Source organism: Pyricularia pennisetigena, chromosome 3 (assembly GCF_004337985.1).
Source record: "Pyricularia pennisetigena strain Br36 chromosome 3, whole genome shotgun sequence".
NCBI lineage: Eukaryota > Fungi > Ascomycota > Sordariomycetes > Magnaporthales > Pyriculariaceae > Pyricularia > Pyricularia pennisetigena.
In genome coordinates, this window is record NC_043742.1 from 3,673,709 (window position 1) to 3,693,207 (window position 19,499).

The 19,499-nt window shown below is 34.0% G+C and overlaps 1 protein-coding gene across 1 annotated transcript; it reads left to right on the forward strand.

Moving 5' to 3' along the window:
• Window positions 1-6,349: 6,349 nt before the first annotated feature.
• Window positions 6,350-7,032, forward strand: PpBr36_02737 (uncharacterized protein; the record flags this gene model as incomplete). The annotated part of the gene is made up of 3 exons (XM_029889915.1): window positions 6,350-6,484; window positions 6,544-6,656; window positions 6,720-7,032. Coding segments are annotated over 3 exons (561 nt in total), but the record flags the coding sequence as incomplete, so codon positions are not given.
• Between the last annotated feature and the right edge of the window lie 12,467 nt (window positions 7,033-19,499).

Consider the following 19,499-nt stretch of genomic DNA (forward strand, 5'->3'; position numbering starts at 1 on the left):
TATTAATCCTAAAATTAGTGAACAATTTAGTGCATTTAAACCCTGTATTTACAGGCCTTTATAGCGTAATTAACACCAGGCGGCACCTAGGCTAATGCCTAAGCCCCTATTAGCAACCCACATTGTTAACAGTAGGTGTTAATTTATTATTTTTGGTTGTAATAACCAGGTTAACTATAATATTTCACGGCTATAAGTTTTTGCCCTATAACCGTAAAAAATAGGTCGAATTACGGTATTATGATTTCTAATACCGCGTAGTTTCTTTGGTGGAACGCGTTTATTATAATTTTTAAAGGATTATTTATTTGCAAATAATGGCATTACGTGCAGAAAGCGATATTAATTTTAAGTTTTGTATCCCATAACCCAATACCCGTTAAACCTTTAATATAATCGGCGAATATATTATCGTTAACACGGTATAACATAAAAATGTATAGTTGTATAATAAATCGGTAAAAACGCGTTTTAAGGAGTTTTTAAAAAATCTAATCTTTTTCCAATAATCCCTTTCGGACTAATATAACAATTATAATGCATAAAATGCGGGACCGGAATTTATTTTGCAAAAACCGTAAGGCGTGGTAAAACTGTTTTTCATTTTTTTAAAACTCCTTATATTTCCCCAAACCTATTATATCTATTAATAAATTGGCGCGAAAATTGCCATAATTGGTTAATAAAGTCAAACTCGATATAAAAAACGCTGGTACGGGTAATTTCTTTTATGCTTTGTTAGAAGGGTTGAATAATCCGATATAAGTTTTTTGAATAGTGCGGATATATAACGTCGTTTTTTAATCCCTATGGACGAGAAGTAGGACGGAAAAACTGTCGAAATAATTGGGTTGCAAATTTAAAAAACATTCAAAAAGGACTTCGTAAACTTGGATAATTCCTGCCCATTCTTTTTCGTTTTCGGTAATAGCGAGGGCTTAAATAAGGAAGGAAATTGGTGTAATTCGTCTGAAGGTATGGTATTGTGGGATACTTTTGGGCGGATATAGGCGGTTTGGGAATAAAAAACCACACATTTGGTGTATTATGTAATATTTGGCGTTTTCGTTATAGTTGTCCGGATATTGTAAAGACGCGGGCGTTTGCAACCATTTCTGGCGGAAAGGTACGGTGGCATGCCATTATAATTGCGTATATCGTTTAAATTTGGCGTTAATATAAAGAGACAGGATATTAAATCTTGCATTCGGTTATATTTTCCTTGTCCGAGGTTCTGTATTTTGTCGAGGAAATTGAAATTATCCTATACGACAAATAGTATTATGTCACGAGCGATCCTTTTTGGGTTTACTTATATCAAAAAATACATATATATGTATATATATATATCTATTTTTATTATTGCTGTTCGTTGTAAAAGGTAAATATAATTCCTGCTAATTATAGTCTCAGTGCTTAGACTAAACCCCCCTGCTCCGCAATGGGGACCGAGCGCTCCATATACCTTTCAGCCACATGGCTTTTCGACCAATTACATTGGCCGAAAAGATCGCGCGCGTTCTAGTCTGAGGACATCTTGTCGCATTTCGCCGTTCATGGCGGTACCACCAACGATAATCTGTCGCATTTCGCCGTTTATAACGGTATTTTTAATAATATATTTAATATTACGATATCGCTTATGATTATTTTATTAATATAAGGATAATTTGTGGTATTCTGCCGTTTGTAGCGGGTAAATGCAATATATTCGCATTATAATGGTAAAAGAAAATAATGTACCCATAGTATGCAATTAAATATTCGTATAAAAGAATAAATAAAAATTATAAAAATATACAGTAATTTGCGTTAAGTTTATTGGAGTTTGCTGAGTATTTGAATGCCGGCCGCGTCTTTATAGCTAGTGTATTTGGAAAGATATTAAAATATTAAATAAAATTTGTAATTTTTTATTATATTTAATTTTTGTTTTAAATAATGGTATGCAATAATTATTTTAATTTAGTTTACAGCTTTTATACCTTAGGAAACCTAATACTGCAAAGTGCATGCAATTATCGATTGAAACAAAAGTTTTATTAATATTCTTATATAAATTAACAATTTGTTAAAAAATTAAATAATTTACGCAAATATTGGTAGAATAAAAAAATTTTCACTTAATATATTCCTTAATCAATTTGCTAGTAGACTTTATATAAATTTTTTTTTTATGAATTTCATTCAATTAAATAAAGCAAAAAATACAAAAAAAACACAAATTTAGCATTTGTTTATATAAAAACATAAGAAGGGCCGGTATTGCAAATCGGGTTTTACGTTAACGTTTATTTATATATATAATCCATTTTTTCAAATTTTGGTTTTCTTAATGTTAGAATTGGTAAAAATGTAAAAGCATTTCGATGGTAAAATATATATAAAATTGGATATACCTTACCTATCCGCATATTTAAGGGCTTATATAACTAGGTATACGTACAAAAATGTGATATTATATTAAGTATATATATGCCACCCCCCACGTGCAGAAACCACAAAATTCTGCTGCAAAACAAAAATAATATAAAATTAATTAAATAAAACAAAAAGATTTGTAAAATACATATTTACCATTTGTTTTTATTAAACAGTTTTCAAAGCCGATATTGTAAGTACGATTGGATTTGGACGTTTGTCTATATACGTAATCGAATTTTTGAAGTTTTGGTTTTATTATCGTCAAAACTGGTAAAAATATAAGCGAGTTTCGATTGTAAATTATATATAAAAAAGTATATACTTTGCTTATCCGCTTATTTAACTGCTTATATAATCCGATATAAGCACCAAAATTTCTTAGAACGATATATACATATATACGACCCTCCACGTGCAAAAAATATAAAATTTGGTCAAAAATTAAAAATAATATTAAAAAAAATCGAAAATCGAAAAAAAAATCGAAAAAACAGTACCGCCATAAACGGATTAAGGGCAGGTAATATCAAAATAAAAAATAAAAAAAAAAAAAAAAAAAAATAAAAATAAAAAAAAAAGAAATAAAAAAAACTATTTTCAACGATATTTTCTTTTTTCGATGTTTTGCGTGGTTGTGGAATAATAAGGGAGTATCGGTCGCAAAAAGGCCAAAAATACCGCTATAAACGGCGAAAATCGACAAATTGTCCTCAGACCTAAACCAGAACGTTCTTTAGATGGACCCACAGGTACATTGCAAAACCGCAATTGAGCCACGAAGTGGAGCGAAGCGAACGAAGTGGATCAATTGTGGAGCTCTGGGCTTCAGGGATGAGCCCTAAGACTATGCTAATTAGGTGTCCGGGCAACGGCGACAAATTGTTGGGTTTACCGTTTGATAGCTTTATAAAATAATTATATTCCAAACCCGGATAACGTACATACAATACGACGTAGAATCCATTGTTCATAAGGTATACAGCAAATGCGCGTAGCACATAATTGTTTTTTGGGGGGAATATCCGTAAATTAAAAGCGCTAATAATAATATAAGGCAATAATCTTTTAACGTTAAAAGGTTTATAGTTTTTAAAAACGCATTTGGTTCCAGGTATACCACGTTCGAAATTTGTAACGATAGATAAAACGGGCGAGAGCCCCGGGAATATAATAATAGTAAAAGTATAAATTTATATTATATTGGCGTTTTGGACGGGACTTCTTACGTGGACGCGTCGAATATTTGTTTAAACTAATTTGCATAGTTTACTTTTTTAGCGGAACAGTTTTGTATTGCCGGAAATCGGAAACCCATAAGTTCAAAGCGGTTAAAAAAACGTTAATAATATATTAATTGTTAGAATTTGACATGCAAAAGGTTAATTTTAATAAACGTAGGATATTTATTATTAAAACGGCTTTTGACCCCATGAACGTGTAAACGTTTTCGGATTTAAGAGTTTTATAATAATTTTTTTAAAAAATGTATTCGGGAGAAAGCGGGTCGGGTAATTTTGTAGGAATTTCCGGTTATTAGCGAAACGTATATAAATTATATCAAATTCGTGCGGCGATAACGGTTACGTTCAGATTTAATAATGTCGAGAATAAATTTGGTTTCGGGGTTTAATTCCGGGGTGGTAGATTCCGTATCGGATTAGGACTGGTGAATAGTCTGTGGTTAATTAAATAAATACGGTTTAAACCCCCGTTTATTTTCTTAAAAAAATTTGAGCGATAATAATCGCGTTAACATTAAAGGTAATAATATTAAATCCGACGCAAAATATTGGTTTACGGGTTGCGCGGACGGAAACATTTCCTCGGGTAATTCCATTAATATTATTTGTAACATATTTTCCATTACTGGATTAGGCGTTATTTAAATATAATAATAACGGGATAATAGTTAATTTGGATGGATAATCGTTAAATAAAATCTATTTTTGTTTTATTGACAAAAGTTATAATTAACGGTGTTACGACGACGTTGGGTTTGGTATTAGTAATACCGCTATAAGCGGCGAAATGCGACAAATTGTCCTTTAACTAAAACGAGCGCGATTTTTTCGGCCAGTGTAATTGGTCGAAAGGCCATATGGCTAAAAGGTACATGGAGCGTTTAGTCCCCACTGCGAAGCAGGGGCGTCTATTTTAAGCATTAAAACTAGAAAATACCGCCATGAACGGCGAAATTCGACAAGTTGTCCTCAGACCTGAGCAAGAGCGTTCTTTGGATAGACCCACAGGTATATTGCAAAACCGCAATTAAGCCACGAAATGGATCGATTGTGGAGCTCTGGGCTTCAGGGATAAGCCCTGAGACTAATGCTTTAATTGTATGCGTGATATGATTAACGCCAACGGTATGCATATAACCTGGTAATATGACTTGTGAATAGCTTTACTATGGTGGCAGGGGTAAAAATCCCCATCCCTGAACAGTGGTGGCGACTTTGCAGGTGGGTGGAACCCCGATCTAACATTATATAAAAGTACGGACGCGTGCTCGTTGGGGTTCGGTAAAATGTTTCGTTATAATGGCGACTAACGTGAATTTCAATAGCGATTTCTATTTTTTTTGCAGGGCTAAACAACGCGTTACGGCTTTAAATATTTAATAACAAAATATATTATAAAATCAATCGCGGTTGTTATATTACGTTTTCAAACCGTTAAATCAATTAACAATTGCGATAGCTGCAAAAAAAGTACGAAGTACCTGTGGGTCGAAATCTTTAAATTTTATCAACGTCGTGAAAGTTACATCGAAAATATACGGTGACAAGGGGTCGTTATTTTGCCTGCCACCATAGTAAAATCGATTCTAATGCAATCCGTCTATGTACTTATAGTATTTCGTTCTATTTACTTTTGTATAAGGTTTTGTATCTCCGTCAAATTAGGCCGGAACTGCTACCAAAAACGGTTAAAATCCGAAGGGTTCTAAACACCTGCAAAGTCGCCACCACTGATTAGGGGCGGTGATTCTTACCCCTACCATATCACACGGAAGATAAATATAAGTTAACCCATTTATCCGTCATATACGTTCTGTTAATCGATTGAAATTACGAAAGGCCTATGAATAACGCGGTTATTCTTGGGCGACCAACGTTGCACATTGTATATAAAGTTTAAATACCCCTGTAATTAACACGCAGAAATAATCCAATAATGGATAACGAAATAAAACATGGGGAGGGAACTAATGCGCTATTCGCTAATAACCGCCACTGTGGTACTCGTGGCAATATGGGATATAATGCACGCACCATCTAGAAAAATACAAAAATATCTATTGTATATATTCCCCATTATATTAAGGTTTAATAAAAACTAGCGACGTTACGATTAAAGTTGGGCATAAAATGGTGTCGGAATAACGGCCAGGGTATTGACAAACCACGTTATTAATTTATCATACATATTCTGCACTTCCCTTATTTAACGCATTGCATTGCTAACAAGATTAAAGGATTATAACCCCCTACTGTTGCATATACTTATGCAGCAGTAGAATATTTAAAATCATAGGAACTTGAACGCTCACTTTGCATAGTTGTTACGGGAATTTGATCCACAAACAGCATTGTAAAATCATTTAAATAATTAAAACAACCCTGTCGATATACCCTGAGGTCACTTCTATTAATGAACTTCTTTAAATATAATTAAAGCTTCATTATAACTTATTCCTCGATCAAAGCGAGGAAAAAATAACTTTTATTAACATTTATTTGAGTTATCACTCATATATTAATATTTGAAAAATGTAAAATCTGCGTAATCTCTCTTGCTCTTGACAGTATACATTATCGCTCATGTAGCGCATCGATCAACTATATACTACAATCACTTGCAGACACCTAAATAATCCTTGCTACCTCTTGCTACCGCTTTAGTATTTGAACCACAAATATAGTTTATCAAGATTGCCATTATGCGTTATTCACTTATCTTTATATTTATTCACACTGCGCTCGCTGCTCCTAAGACAAGGGGCACAAACCAAAAAAGTGAGGTTTTAAGGACCACAACACCTACAGACGGTATTCTGGTATGTTTGCATAATTTAAAAAACCTTCAATTACAATTTCAGAATCTAAATCAAGTCAGGTTACGAAGGATATAAATCCTAATAATACCAATTCCAATATTACCAAACGAGGTTATGTTACCAGTACTTGCAATGATAAGCAAGAAGCTAAATTGAAAAAAGCTATGAGACTGTGTGCTATATGAACAATTCGCGCGTTGGAAACGAGTTCCTTTTACTAATTATGTCTTGGTAGATGCAAAACCTTCGCCGATGCAGCTTATCGCGCCGTTTATAATAATGAAGAGTTAAGGCGCAAATATTTTAAAACTGACAGCGCGGAAAATATCTATGCTATCGGCGACGTTTACAAGGAAATCTCGAAAGCATGCGATTTAGAGATAAACAATATCCCCTTTGGTTGTGAGGAAGAAAAAGGCCATTGTGAAACCTCTAGCGCTTACACACGTTCTGACGAGGATAAAGTTTATTTATGTCCTGATTTTTTTACATACCATGATAGCTCCAGAGCTCGATCTCTTATACACGAACTTTCGCATCTGAATTACAGTAGGTGGACCTACGAGCAGTTGGAAGTTCCAAAACAAAAAAATTCGATCTTATCAACAAACAAATTGACTTTAAATTAAAATATAATAGTTAGAGGTACCGCCGATTATGCTTATAAGGATTCACCTTCACGAGAGTAAGTGCTGTTAGCTTTTCTTTGATAAAAAAAACACAGCAAAGTAATCTAATTTTATTAATTGCAGGCTGAGCAGGGAAAAATGCTTGTGGAATGCCGATACTTTCGCCTGGTTCGCTTATCACGCCGCGTAACCTTAGTCTCAGGGCTCATCCTGAAAGCCCAGAGCTCCACAATTGATCCAATTCGTAGTTTAGTTGCGGTTTTGCAATAGTCTCAGTGCTTGAACTAGACCCCCCTGCTTCGCAGTGGGGACCGAGCGCTCCATGTACCTTTAAGCCACATAGCTTTTCATCCAATTACATTGGCCGAAAAAATCGCGCTCGTTCTAATCTGCGGATAACTTCTCGCATTTCGGGGTTTGTGGCGGATAAATGCACTATACTCGCATTATGTAAATATAATATACGCAAAAAATAATAGTATAACCATTGTGCATATTTGATGAAAAAAGAAATAAAAATCGTAAAAATATAAGGTGACTTGGACTGTAAAGCTTCAATTTTTATGTGTTTTAAACGGAAAAACCCCTATTATACCTGCTTTTGTTAATTTAATACTTAAGTATTAAACATAATTCGCAATGGTCCATTATATTTAATTATTATTTTAAATAAAAATAAATATTTATACAAGGCTAAATTATCATAAAATTTTAATATTTACCAATTTTGACCGAGTAAAACGTAGGCAATTATCGTTTGAAATAAAGATTTTATCAGTATTTTATTAAAATGTTATTTTACTGTTTTTGACAGATTTTTTGTAATTAAATAAAGCAAATAATGGAAAAATAATACAAATTTAACAGGTTTTAGTTAAAAAAGTAATGTTAATTATACAGGTTATTAAGAATGTAATAGGTCCACGTTTATTTGTACATAAACCACAATATTGGAATAGAGGGAATCGCGGTCAAATTAACAATAGAGCGATGATCCACCTGCAATGCCGCACGGGCCAATTGCACGTGACTAACCCGCCCAGTTGCGGGTATAAGACGGAAGGACGTTAAGAAGCTCACCTTTAAACAGTTTCATAGAAGATAGACAATGAATATCTTTATATTCGTATAATAACGTTCTATTGATCGATCCACATTACGAAAAATTTATCAATATTGATTAATATTATTCAAATAATATAGAAAAGCAAAATAAAGGGAGTAAACGTTAATACTGTTATTCTATAAGTCTTTAGGACTAACAGGATATTTTACATAAAGTTTAGAAAAGCCGTCCTAACCAGTTAGAACTTTTTTTACCGAACGGGAAAAGCTTGTACAAAACGTTACGTGGAAAAAGGGAATATCAACCGTTATTTTACAAATGTTTAGGGACTTTGGGATTTTACCATTTAGGGAGATTACTTTATAAATTAATGAATAATAACAAAAACGTGCATTATTGGACAAAATTGTTACGATCAAGGTATCGGGTAACCTGTTTTTAAGGTAAAGTACAGTGGGTTAAAACAACTGAGCGTTTTAGCTGGGTAACTGGGGTTTTCAATAACTGGGGCGAAATTATGATCGATTCCGGGGTAAATAATAAATTGGATACGAATTAATTGCTGCTAAACAATCCTAAGTTAAATTCTATTTATATGGTAATAAACGCGCTTTATATAAATTATATTTCCAATGTAATCTTTCCTAATCTATTTAATCTGTAATTCCTAATCGAAGTTTTAGAAATTAACCGAAATCACTTTTTTAATGTTTACGTGCTATTACGTAATTGGGTTTCTGTATAATCCTATTTTTTACCGGTTGGTATTTTTTTGGTCGATTATCGTTAAAAAGGGTGTAACCCCGCCTGGCCTCCCTGGTACCGGCCCAATTATTTGGTCGTAATATTAGGTTTGTTTTCCCTTGGTTAAATCCCTTTGGTTTTTAAATAATTCGTACTCCTTTAATCCTGGTTTCGAATTATATATATTTTTTTTACTAATTTCGTTGCGCCATATTTAATCGCGTAATTAAATCGAAACTTATTCGTTTATCGACAAAACGTCGCCACGTCTTTTTTGCGTGTTTCCTTCCTTTTTTTGTGCATATGCTTTTTTGTTTTTATTATAAATTTCGCGGTATGATGCGCTACGCCGTTTTACCGCAAAACCTTTTTCGTTGCATCGAAAATTTTCGCGTTAACCGTTTTGGTTGCGATATATTAGGTATTTCGAATATTTAATTACGCAATATTGAGCGGTAATATCTAAAATTTGAAGCCGAAATGGAGGTTTTTAAGGAAAATATTTTGGCGGAATAGCAAAAGATTTAGGAAAAACAGTTAAAGTTTTTCCGTTTGCGAAAACAAAAAAAATTATAATTTGAAAAAATAATGCGAACTATATTTCGTAAAATCGACGATTTGGAGGAGTTGGATCGGGTGGAACGTGAAAAAGCAAAATAAAAAAACGGCGGCGATTGGCCGAAATTTTTCCGAAAATATTTTTAAAATCGTTTTTTCCGAATCTTAATTTTGCCTGGGATTCCTCTTTTCCGATAAATCTTTTAAATCTTTTTTTGTGGGAAAAAATAGGTATTTTTACGTAATTTTCAATTAGTAAGTTGTTTTGTTCGTATATTTTATTTTATGGTATATATCAATCGTTTTTTTATAAATTCGTTTAATGGCGTGGTGTCGAATCCTGGTCGATTTTTAGCTTTTGGAAATGGTAAGCAATGTTTTTTTAGGTTTTCCTTTTGTTTTTGGTTAGTTTGTTCGCAAATCCAGTTCCTAATAATATTAGCGGAATACTTCCTGGTAATTTTGAAAGTGGTAAAAAGTTCCCAAATGTTTTTTTCGTATTTATAATTTTTTTATTTAACAAAATATTTTGTTTTGCCGTAGTTGCGTTTGTGGTCCAGTATTCGTTCGACGTCCTACTTTTTTTGCGTCGATTTCGATTGTATTTTGGGTATTAGTGCCGTGCGGTATTGGTTCCGATAGTAATACGTGGAACGTTAGGTGGACTTTTATAATATTTGGTAATCATAATTTATAATTGGTTTCGCTAATTGTTTTATCGATTTAAAAACGTCCAAATCTTTCAAAATTAAATGTGCTATTTGGCTGCTGTGTTGTAATATTGCGTCGAATAAAATAAACGCTATTTCCTTCTTGGAAAAATGGTCCTTTTACCCGATGCTAGTTAGCGTATTTAGTTATTGTTTCTCGTACGAATTTTAATTTTTGTTGGAATTTTCGGTGGAGTTTTCGTAATTCGCTTGCTTATTTGTCGGTTCGTGGGACCGTAATCGTGGTTTTTGGTTTTTTATGTACCGTTGGGTTAAATCCGTAATTGGTATAAAATGGGGTTATTTTAATATTGTCATTTTTTAAACTATTGTACGCGAACTGTATTATATGTAATAATTGTACCCAATAAATTTGTTCATAATTTATATAGTATTTTGAATATTATAAACATTTTTGGTTCGCTTGTTTTATTTGTCCGTTTATCTGTGGGTGGAATACTGTGAATAGTTTGTAGTCGGGTTTTAGCTATTTTATTAGACATGTCCAAAATTTTGACGTAAAAAGTGTATTTTTATCCGTAATAATGCTTTTTGGAAGTCCGTGGTTGCTGAAAATTATTTGTAAAAATATTTAAGCGACTTTTTCGGCGTTGCTATTTTCTTTATAGGGTAGGAAGTGGGTATATTTGGTATATTTATCCACTATAATTAATATGCTATCGTATTTGGTTTTAATAATTGATTTTTCGGAAAATGATAATTTAACGATAAAATCCATTATAATGGTTTACCAAACCTTATTAAAAATTGGGAAAGGTTATAAAAGCCTATAAGGTTTGTGTTTTGCGGATTTTTTTTTTGCGCAAAGTTCGCAATCTTTAATGGTTTCGTATTTTTTATCGTATTCCCCTAAAATTGTGGTGCTGTTTTAGCCGTTTCCATGTTTTGGAAATTCCTTCGTGTCCGTGGGCTTTATTTTCGTGGACTTTCCGTATTTCCTTTGGTGTAATTACCGTATTGTTCGCTATAAAATTTCGGTGAACTCGTAAAAGGTTTCCGTTGTCGTTTGTTGTAAAGATTTTCCGTATTTCCTTAAGTATTTTGTGTTTATAATTTGGTTTTCGGTTGAAGGCGTCGGTTTTACCGTTTTTTATTCATTTTCGATAAGTGATTTTAAAATGGAATTTTGATAGGAATTTTGCCCATTTGATTCGTCCTTTGTTTAATATTTTCCCGGTGGTAATATGGGTTAAATTTTTATAGTCCGTATAAATTAATATTTCGTATTTAATTCCGGATAATTGTGGTTTCCATTTTTCGAATATTCGGATAATGGTTATAAAATTTTTATCGTGGATTTGGTAATTAAGTTTTGGGTTGTATAATTTGTGTAAAAAAAAGGCGCAAAAATGTAGGCGTCTTTTTTTGTTTCGTTAGTTAAATTGTCCTCCGATTATATGATTGGATGCGCCGGTTTCGATATCGAAAAATTTTGTCGGATTTAATATTTTAAAAATCGGTTTTCGTATTACCGCGTTTTATAATTGTTCAAAACTTTGTTATATTTGTTCCGTCCATTGGAATTTTAAATCCTTTTTGGTTATCTTGGTTAATGGGGTGGCGATCGCGCCGTACCTTTTAATAAATCTTTTGTAAAAGTTTACGAATCCAAAAAACGCCCGAATGTTTTTTACGTTTTATAATTGGGGTTATTCCTTTATTGTTTGGATTTTTGATTTTTCCATCCTAAGTTTTCCAGGGGCGATAATATATTTTAGGAAACTGATTTGTTCGCTGTAAAAAATGCATTTTTTCGGTTCAATTAAAAATCTAACGTTTTGTAACTTGTAAACAATTGTATAAACGTATTTTTTATATTTTTCCAAAATTCTGGAAAGAATAAGGATATCGTTCAGGTAAATAACGATAAAAATATTTAAACATTCCTCAAAAACGTGGTTAATTATAGTTTTAAAGGTTGCGGGGGCGTTCGTAAAACCGAAAAGTATTACCAGGTATTCGTAATATTTTCGTGGAATGCGGTTTACTGTTTTTTATTCCTCGCCTTCCTTTATACGGATTAAATTATATATCTTTTTGAGATTTAATATCGTAAACCATTGTATCTGGGAAAATATATTTCGAAATTTTCCTATTAATGGGAATGGGTAGCAGTTCTTTATTGTAATATCGTTTATTTGTTTGTAATCCACGTATTATTGTAATTTTCCTTTTTTTTGTGGTACGAAAAAGATTTGGTATCCTAGTGGTGACATCGATGGTTTAATATAACCTTTTTTCAGATTTTTTTGCGAAATATTCGTTTAAAACCTCCATTTATGTTAGATTTAAACCGTATATTTTGTGGAATTTTGGTTGGGTTCCTTTTTTCAATGGTATTTCTTGGTCGAACGGGTTATACTCGGGTAATCCTATTTTGAAATTTTGGTTAAATAATCGTGTATAAATTTGGTATTTTTCTGGGACTTTTGCCGTTTTTAGTCTGTTTTTTCCTGGTTGGTTTTATATAGTTGGACTGGTTGTAGCCTATAAATAATCGCTTTCCTTCCGATATTAATTCCGGGGTTGGTCGTCTTTCCTATAAATACGCCATTTATTCTATTTGGTTTTTCCGTACCTTATATTTCCTGTATAAGCCTAATTATATTGGGGGTCGTTATATAACTAAATGCTTTTCGTATCGGATTTGGCCTGTAATCCAATTTATCAGGGGGTTGTTTTTTTCAAACCAGGGAATTTTTAAATTTATATTTTTGTTCTTTATTTCCGTAATGTTTAAAATAATTTGTTTTTCTCGGCCATAATTTTCCATCCAAAAGTATACGGTTTTTGTTTCGATGGTACCGTTCCCGTATAAAACTGCCTTTCCTTTTACGGTTTGCAATCGGTATGGTTTTTGTTTTATTATTAAAATATCCGTCGTTTTTTCACGATCTTTGGGAAAATGTAGTTATTTTATATTGCGTTATTAAAAAACATTCGTATCGATTTTCCATTGAATCGTATATTTAAAAATATGTATTCGTGTGCTGTTTTCGTGGTGTGCGTAGCGTTTTAAATTTTTTATTCCGTTTTTATTCCTAACGTTTGGTACCCTATAACGTTTGGCCATTTTAGTTTTTCAACTTGCTGGACTCGCGACGTAGGTCTTTATTCTTTTTGTTTCGGGACGTATAATTGTTTTTAATTTTAATTTTATTAAATCGGTGCTTTGCTAGTGTAGGTGTTTTCCGTTCGTTTGTGGGTATTTCGTTGTTTTTTACGCTGGGGTTCCACACAATTTTAATTATAGGTATGGGCCCTGGTTATCGCGATTTTATTCGTGTTATGCCTGTGTTATTTATATGCGTTATTTAGCATGTGATAGGTCCAATTCTATTTGTATATAAGCCACAAGAGATAGTGCCGAAGTGGGGCTGTTGGTTCTGTCGGATTTTCTATTATATTTTGTGTGTTGCAGGAGTTGCGATTCAAAATGTCAGCGAGTGGGGTTTCACCCTGTACCGGGTTTAATACCCACCCTGCATCTACGAGTCAGCTACCCTGTACTAAGTTGAAATTTTTACCAAGTTAGCAAATTAGTGCGAACCCAGAGATGGTTTATATGGAAATGAGGGTGTTTTTTCAACAACGCATATAAAATAATTTTTCGGAAAATCGTGTACGGCACCGGAACCCTTTGCGGGGTGCGGACCCCCATTTCGATGTCGGAAAGTATGTAAGGGAAATAAAGCAAAATTTACCCAACCAATGAATTAAATTTATTAATCCCAAAATTAGTGAACCATTTTAGTGCATTTAAGTCCTGTAATCGCAGGATTTTACAATAAAACTAATACCACGCCGCATTTAAGTAAATGCCTTAACACCTGTTAGCAACACATATTATTAACAGGTTATAAGCCCGGAGAGGTTTTAGCTTGTGTATTAAAGTGCATTTTGCATCGTTGGAAAACCTGAAGTTTAGGCTTTATTTTGGTTATTGTCGCATTTTTACAGCACGTATATTGACGGAGATATTGCTGTTTTTGAGAAATTGTTAGTTTGAGGCGCTAATTTAGCACCTAACCCCCTGTGTTTACAGTGGGGATCGCTAATAATCAGCGTTCGATTCAGGCCCTTTTAGGTACTGCAGCGATCGCTTGCATTGCAAATCCAAAATTTTTGGTGTGGTTTTTGTGGATCGTGCACGCCACTGTGATTGGTTTAAATTTTTAGTAGGGTTCACGCTAGCGAGTTAGGGCCAAAAACCCCTATATTCGTTCGCTGATAGCCCACTAAATTCTTTTAATGTGTTTAATAGGGTTTATAATAGCCCACAAACCCATTAACGGAATTACGATAATGGTTCGTTACCCTGCACAGTACCCTGCAGTTTACCCTGCACCCATTTAACGAATGGAATTTGTTACGTGCACCTGGATTGGTATAAATACCAGGGCACCTATTAATTGCGGATTTTAGGGATTCTAACCCTGTATTTTAGTGGATTTTAACCATTAAAAATAGTTATAAACCCTATAATTGGCAATTTCAGGCCTATACCTGTTAAAAGGCAAACGGTACAGCAAATCCCAAATTTAATAGGGTATTTACCCTTAGGCGATTAAGTTAATTAATTATAATTATAAATTAGCGAATTATAATTATGATTTAAATTACCCTACAATAGAAAACAGCTTTTTCGCAGGCCTTCCAGGCCCAATTCCAAGAGGTAAAGGGCTTGAATCCAGCCCAATCGAAATTCTTACTGCTAAATTACAGGCCCAAAACCTGCAATTTAAAGCGTTAATTACGCAAATGGATCAATCTTAAAAAACAATTTAATAATTAACTGCCCTGTTAACCCTAAAAAGCGGTAATTACATTAATATAAATGGTCATTCGGAAATGAAACCCGTTACCGCACCCACTAATTAACTTGGTAACCTAAGTTTAAATAATGGGATAAATAAGAATTATCGTAACGGGTATTTTCCTTCCCCGAAAATTGTAAACTAATAGGGGTTAGCAATTGCCTTCTGTGGGAATAGGCGTTAATAATGCAATTTAGGGCTATAAAAGCAGCGGAATTCATTTCCAACCCTGAAATTGGTTATACCTTACCTAAATACGAGCAATTAATCCTATTATTGTTTATAAAAAACAGTTTAACCAAATAATTTTGAAAATCTATTGCATGGTAATCCAACCCCGTAACGGTTTATAAAACCCTGGAAAATAACTATTCCGTTGCACCCGAAATGAATCGAGATTCGCTATATCGGGAATTCCACGTTTTGAATTTTTCGAAATTTAAAGGATCGATACCTGAATTTAACAGCCGTTTTAATTTACTGGTAGTTAAATTAGCGAGCACCAACGTGCAGATTAACCCCGTAAATGTAGAAAATCAATATTTTCGGGCCCCAAAGGGCACATTCCCTACTTGGGCCGAGCGCCAACGCAATACCCAACGGGTTTTGCAGGCAATAAACCAAAATTCGGAAAAATTAAATTTGCAATAATTCATAGCGGACCTTATATCCGAAAATTCGATTCCAGGCTCTACAACGGTTAAAGCTGCTAATTATCAATTTGAAGGCAAAGAATCGGGTAAAAAACCGATAAAAAAGGCGCTAAAAAGGAAAATAATGGGTAGGAAAATACCTTTAGATCACGAAAAAAAGTAAAAATTCTAATTTGGATTTTGCTTTTGCAAAAAATACTAAATCCTCCTCCAGCGAAATACCCGCTGGAACGTCCATGATTTTTATGTATTTGGAATTATTACGGGCTCGATTCCGAGTAACGTTAACGAATGCGCAACCTATAACGCCCTGGAACAGGAAATTAATTCCGCTATTAGCGGAATTATAAATTTACGTTCGGATTCGGATTCGGAAACCGATACCGGTAAAACGTTAACATTATAGGTTTAAACAGCTAATCTTAAGGTTTAAACGAAACCTGGACGCGGCGTAAAAGGACCCCTGAACCTTGGAAATTAGGTTACCCTATCCTATACGATACAGGTAATCCGCACCATATTTTTGCAAATAAACAGTTTTTTACCGATTATACCCTCGGTTCAACAGTCGAAATCAGTACAGGAGGTGGCCCTTTTAAACCTGTAGGTACCGGAACTGTAAAGATACAGGTCCGTTACGGCTAAAAAGCTAACGAACTTACAAAGGTTACGTTAACTAACGTTTTATATATCCCCTCGGTTGGAATAAATATCGTTAATGGCCTTATACATTATAATATAGGGGGCCTATTATTAAAAAATACCCCAGACGACAAGGATCGCAAGGCGTGGGGTCGTTTAAATACCGCTAAATATTCGTTTTGTTTAAAGGTTAAAGGGTGCGATATCTTTGTTCGAAAAAACGTTATTTCGAATTACGCCTGTATAATAGGAAAATATAGCACCGCTTTTAGCATGGCCTTACAAGGGGCTACAAAAGGCTACGCAGCCCCGTTGAAAATCAGGTTAAATAATATAAACCACGAAAATTACGAGGATTATAGAATTTACGCCGATTCGGAACCGAAAGAAAATACGGGAAAGGAAAAGCTAAATCCCGAACAAAATACGGAAATAGCCGTAAATTCACCTGTAACGCAAGAATTTAGCGGTAAAAACCCTAAAAATCCACGTGAGATTGGGCCCCGTAGGCCCGGCACACCGCTAAATAACCCTTTTATGCAATTTAATACAAAAAGGACTATTTCCAAAAAAGGGGGTTTCCCACACAAGAAATCCGTTATTAAAACCTTTTTTATTATCGCATTTTGAGCAGGCCCCTGTTAATGACCTGCCTTTAGGCCTAAAACGGATTACGGACGGTTGGTTAACCGCTAAAGTCAACGGAATTACAGGCGATTATAACGAAATCCTGGCTTAAAAAACCCTGTTATGGCACAGGCGTTTGGGGCATATAAGGCTATTATTCTTTAAAAAAAACCGCTAAAATCACAAAAGGTTTCCCTAATCTCGACAAAATTAGGGCAATTACCTATATTATTTATATTAAAACCATCTTTGTCAGGCGTACAAATAAAATCGCACTTTTTACACCCCCTAATATTTTCGATTTTATAAAAGGTAATATAATAACCCTTAAACCTAATCCTTACAATCAAAAGCCTGTAATTTTATTATCAATGGACCGAAAATCACGTTTTCGGTGGTTAATCTCACTAAAAAATAAAAACCGGATTTACGGTTTTAGTAGCTATTTAAGGCTTTTTAAAGGTTTTAAAAACTACGTACGGGCGCTACCCCCTAAATTTTCACTTCGATGGGGGGCACGAGGTTAATATAAATTTTTAGAACTGGCTGATAAACAAAAATGTTACTTTTAGCATTTCGAATCCCTATAACCACGGTTAAAACGGATTAACGGAACGGTCCGTAAAAGTTATTTTGGATAAATTTCGGTTTACCATTATAGCGGCGGGTTTACCATTAGATTTATAGTGTTATTTATTACCTGCTGTAATTGATTTAATTAACCGTACAGCGGTAATTAATAGGGATTTAACACCCTACGAGGAATTCATTCCGATTTCCAACTTGGATTACCGCACAAACCCAATTTAACGCATTTTCGGGTTATTGGTATTGGATACCCGGTTATTATACCGTTGGAAAAACGCTAAAAGTCTAATAAATTGGCTCCCCGCACCGAAACGGTGAAACTTTTAACCCATTTATCAAATTCTGCAGCGTTGGTTTACGCAGCCGCTAAATGGGCCGTATACAGAACCTTTACCGTAAAAATTTTAAAAGGTACAACCGCTGAAAATCTGGCTATTCCAGGGGAAACGCTACAGATTTTAAAGTGGGAATAGACAAATTTAAAGGGGGATTTTAATTCTGGATTTGAAAACGAAATTAACAGCGTTCCAACGGATAATTATTCCCTCAAAAACCCTGAAAATATAGGGCATTTACCGCCTATTACAAGGTATTTACCACCTGTTACAGGGCATTTACCACCGGTTATAGGGCAATTACCACCCGTTACAAGGCATTTAAACCCTAAGAATACAGTGCCCGCCAGGCTTGTATAACCTACAGTTCGCCCCCCAAAACCTATAACGGTAGCGGTACCTAATCCAGTACCTAAAACAACGGAAATTTCAGTGTTTTCAGCACTTAAAAGGGAAAATATGGAGTTAAATTCGCAGTTCGAAAACCCAGATTTAATAGATATAAATTACGTGCATTATCTTTGTTTTCAAACCAAAAAAAAATAAAAAAACAATCCATTCAAGACGGTGAACCAAATAGTTACCAACAGGCATTAAACAACCCTGAAAGTGATACATAGTTAGCTGTTGTAGCGTTTAAATTCAACCAGATCGTTACTGCAAAAACCTTCCGTTTTATCCTTAAAATTAAAATGCCTACAGGCCGTAAACTCGCTTTTAGCCTGCCGGTATTCAAATTGAAAAAAGATAAAAATAATAAACTTATAAAATACAAAATTAGGTTTATTATTAGGGATGTTTGACAGGTCGAAGGCCTAAATTAAATGAAGACTTTTGCTAATATTAGTATACCACTTACCTGGCGTATATTTTTAGTTATAGGTAATGCACAAAATTGGGAAATAAAACAAATCGATTTTATCGGTGCGTTTTTAAATAGTGACCTTACCGACGTAAATAAATGTTTGCAAATTCCAAACGGTTTTAACGAATGGGTCAAATTTTATAGCCCTACCACCGCTAAAGTTTTAATGGAAATGGGTTATAATCCGAAAGAATTGCAGGTTATACAGTTGGAAAAGGCGTTATACGGTTTGAAATAAGGGCCAAGAGAATGGTAAAACAAGCTTAAAAGCCTATTTTTTAAAAAAGGTTTTAAGCCGTTAATTTTTAATCCCGCTGTTTTTTATAACATTAAATCCAAATATTTTATCGTTACTTTTGGAGACGATTGCCTGCTAATAGGTCCTGAATTGCAATATATTTAGGATTTTAAAACCCGTTTTAACAAAATATACGCGTTGGATGACAGGGGCCCTGTAACCTATTTTTTAAGCGTCTAAATTATAAGGGATAGGCCTAAACGCCGATTCTGGCTCCATTGAAGTCAATATATAGAGGAAGCATTAGCAACGTTCGGATTAATTAATTGCAAATTTATATTTAGTCCTTTACAACCGGGTGTGTTAAAATATAGCGGCGGCAAACCCGTAAATGCGGTAAAAGTTAAATTATTATAGCGTATTATCGGTACCCTTATGTATTTAGTATTATTAACGCGCCCGGATATCGGTTTTGCGGCTTAGTGGCTTTCACGTTTTTTAACGAAAGCTATTACAATCAAT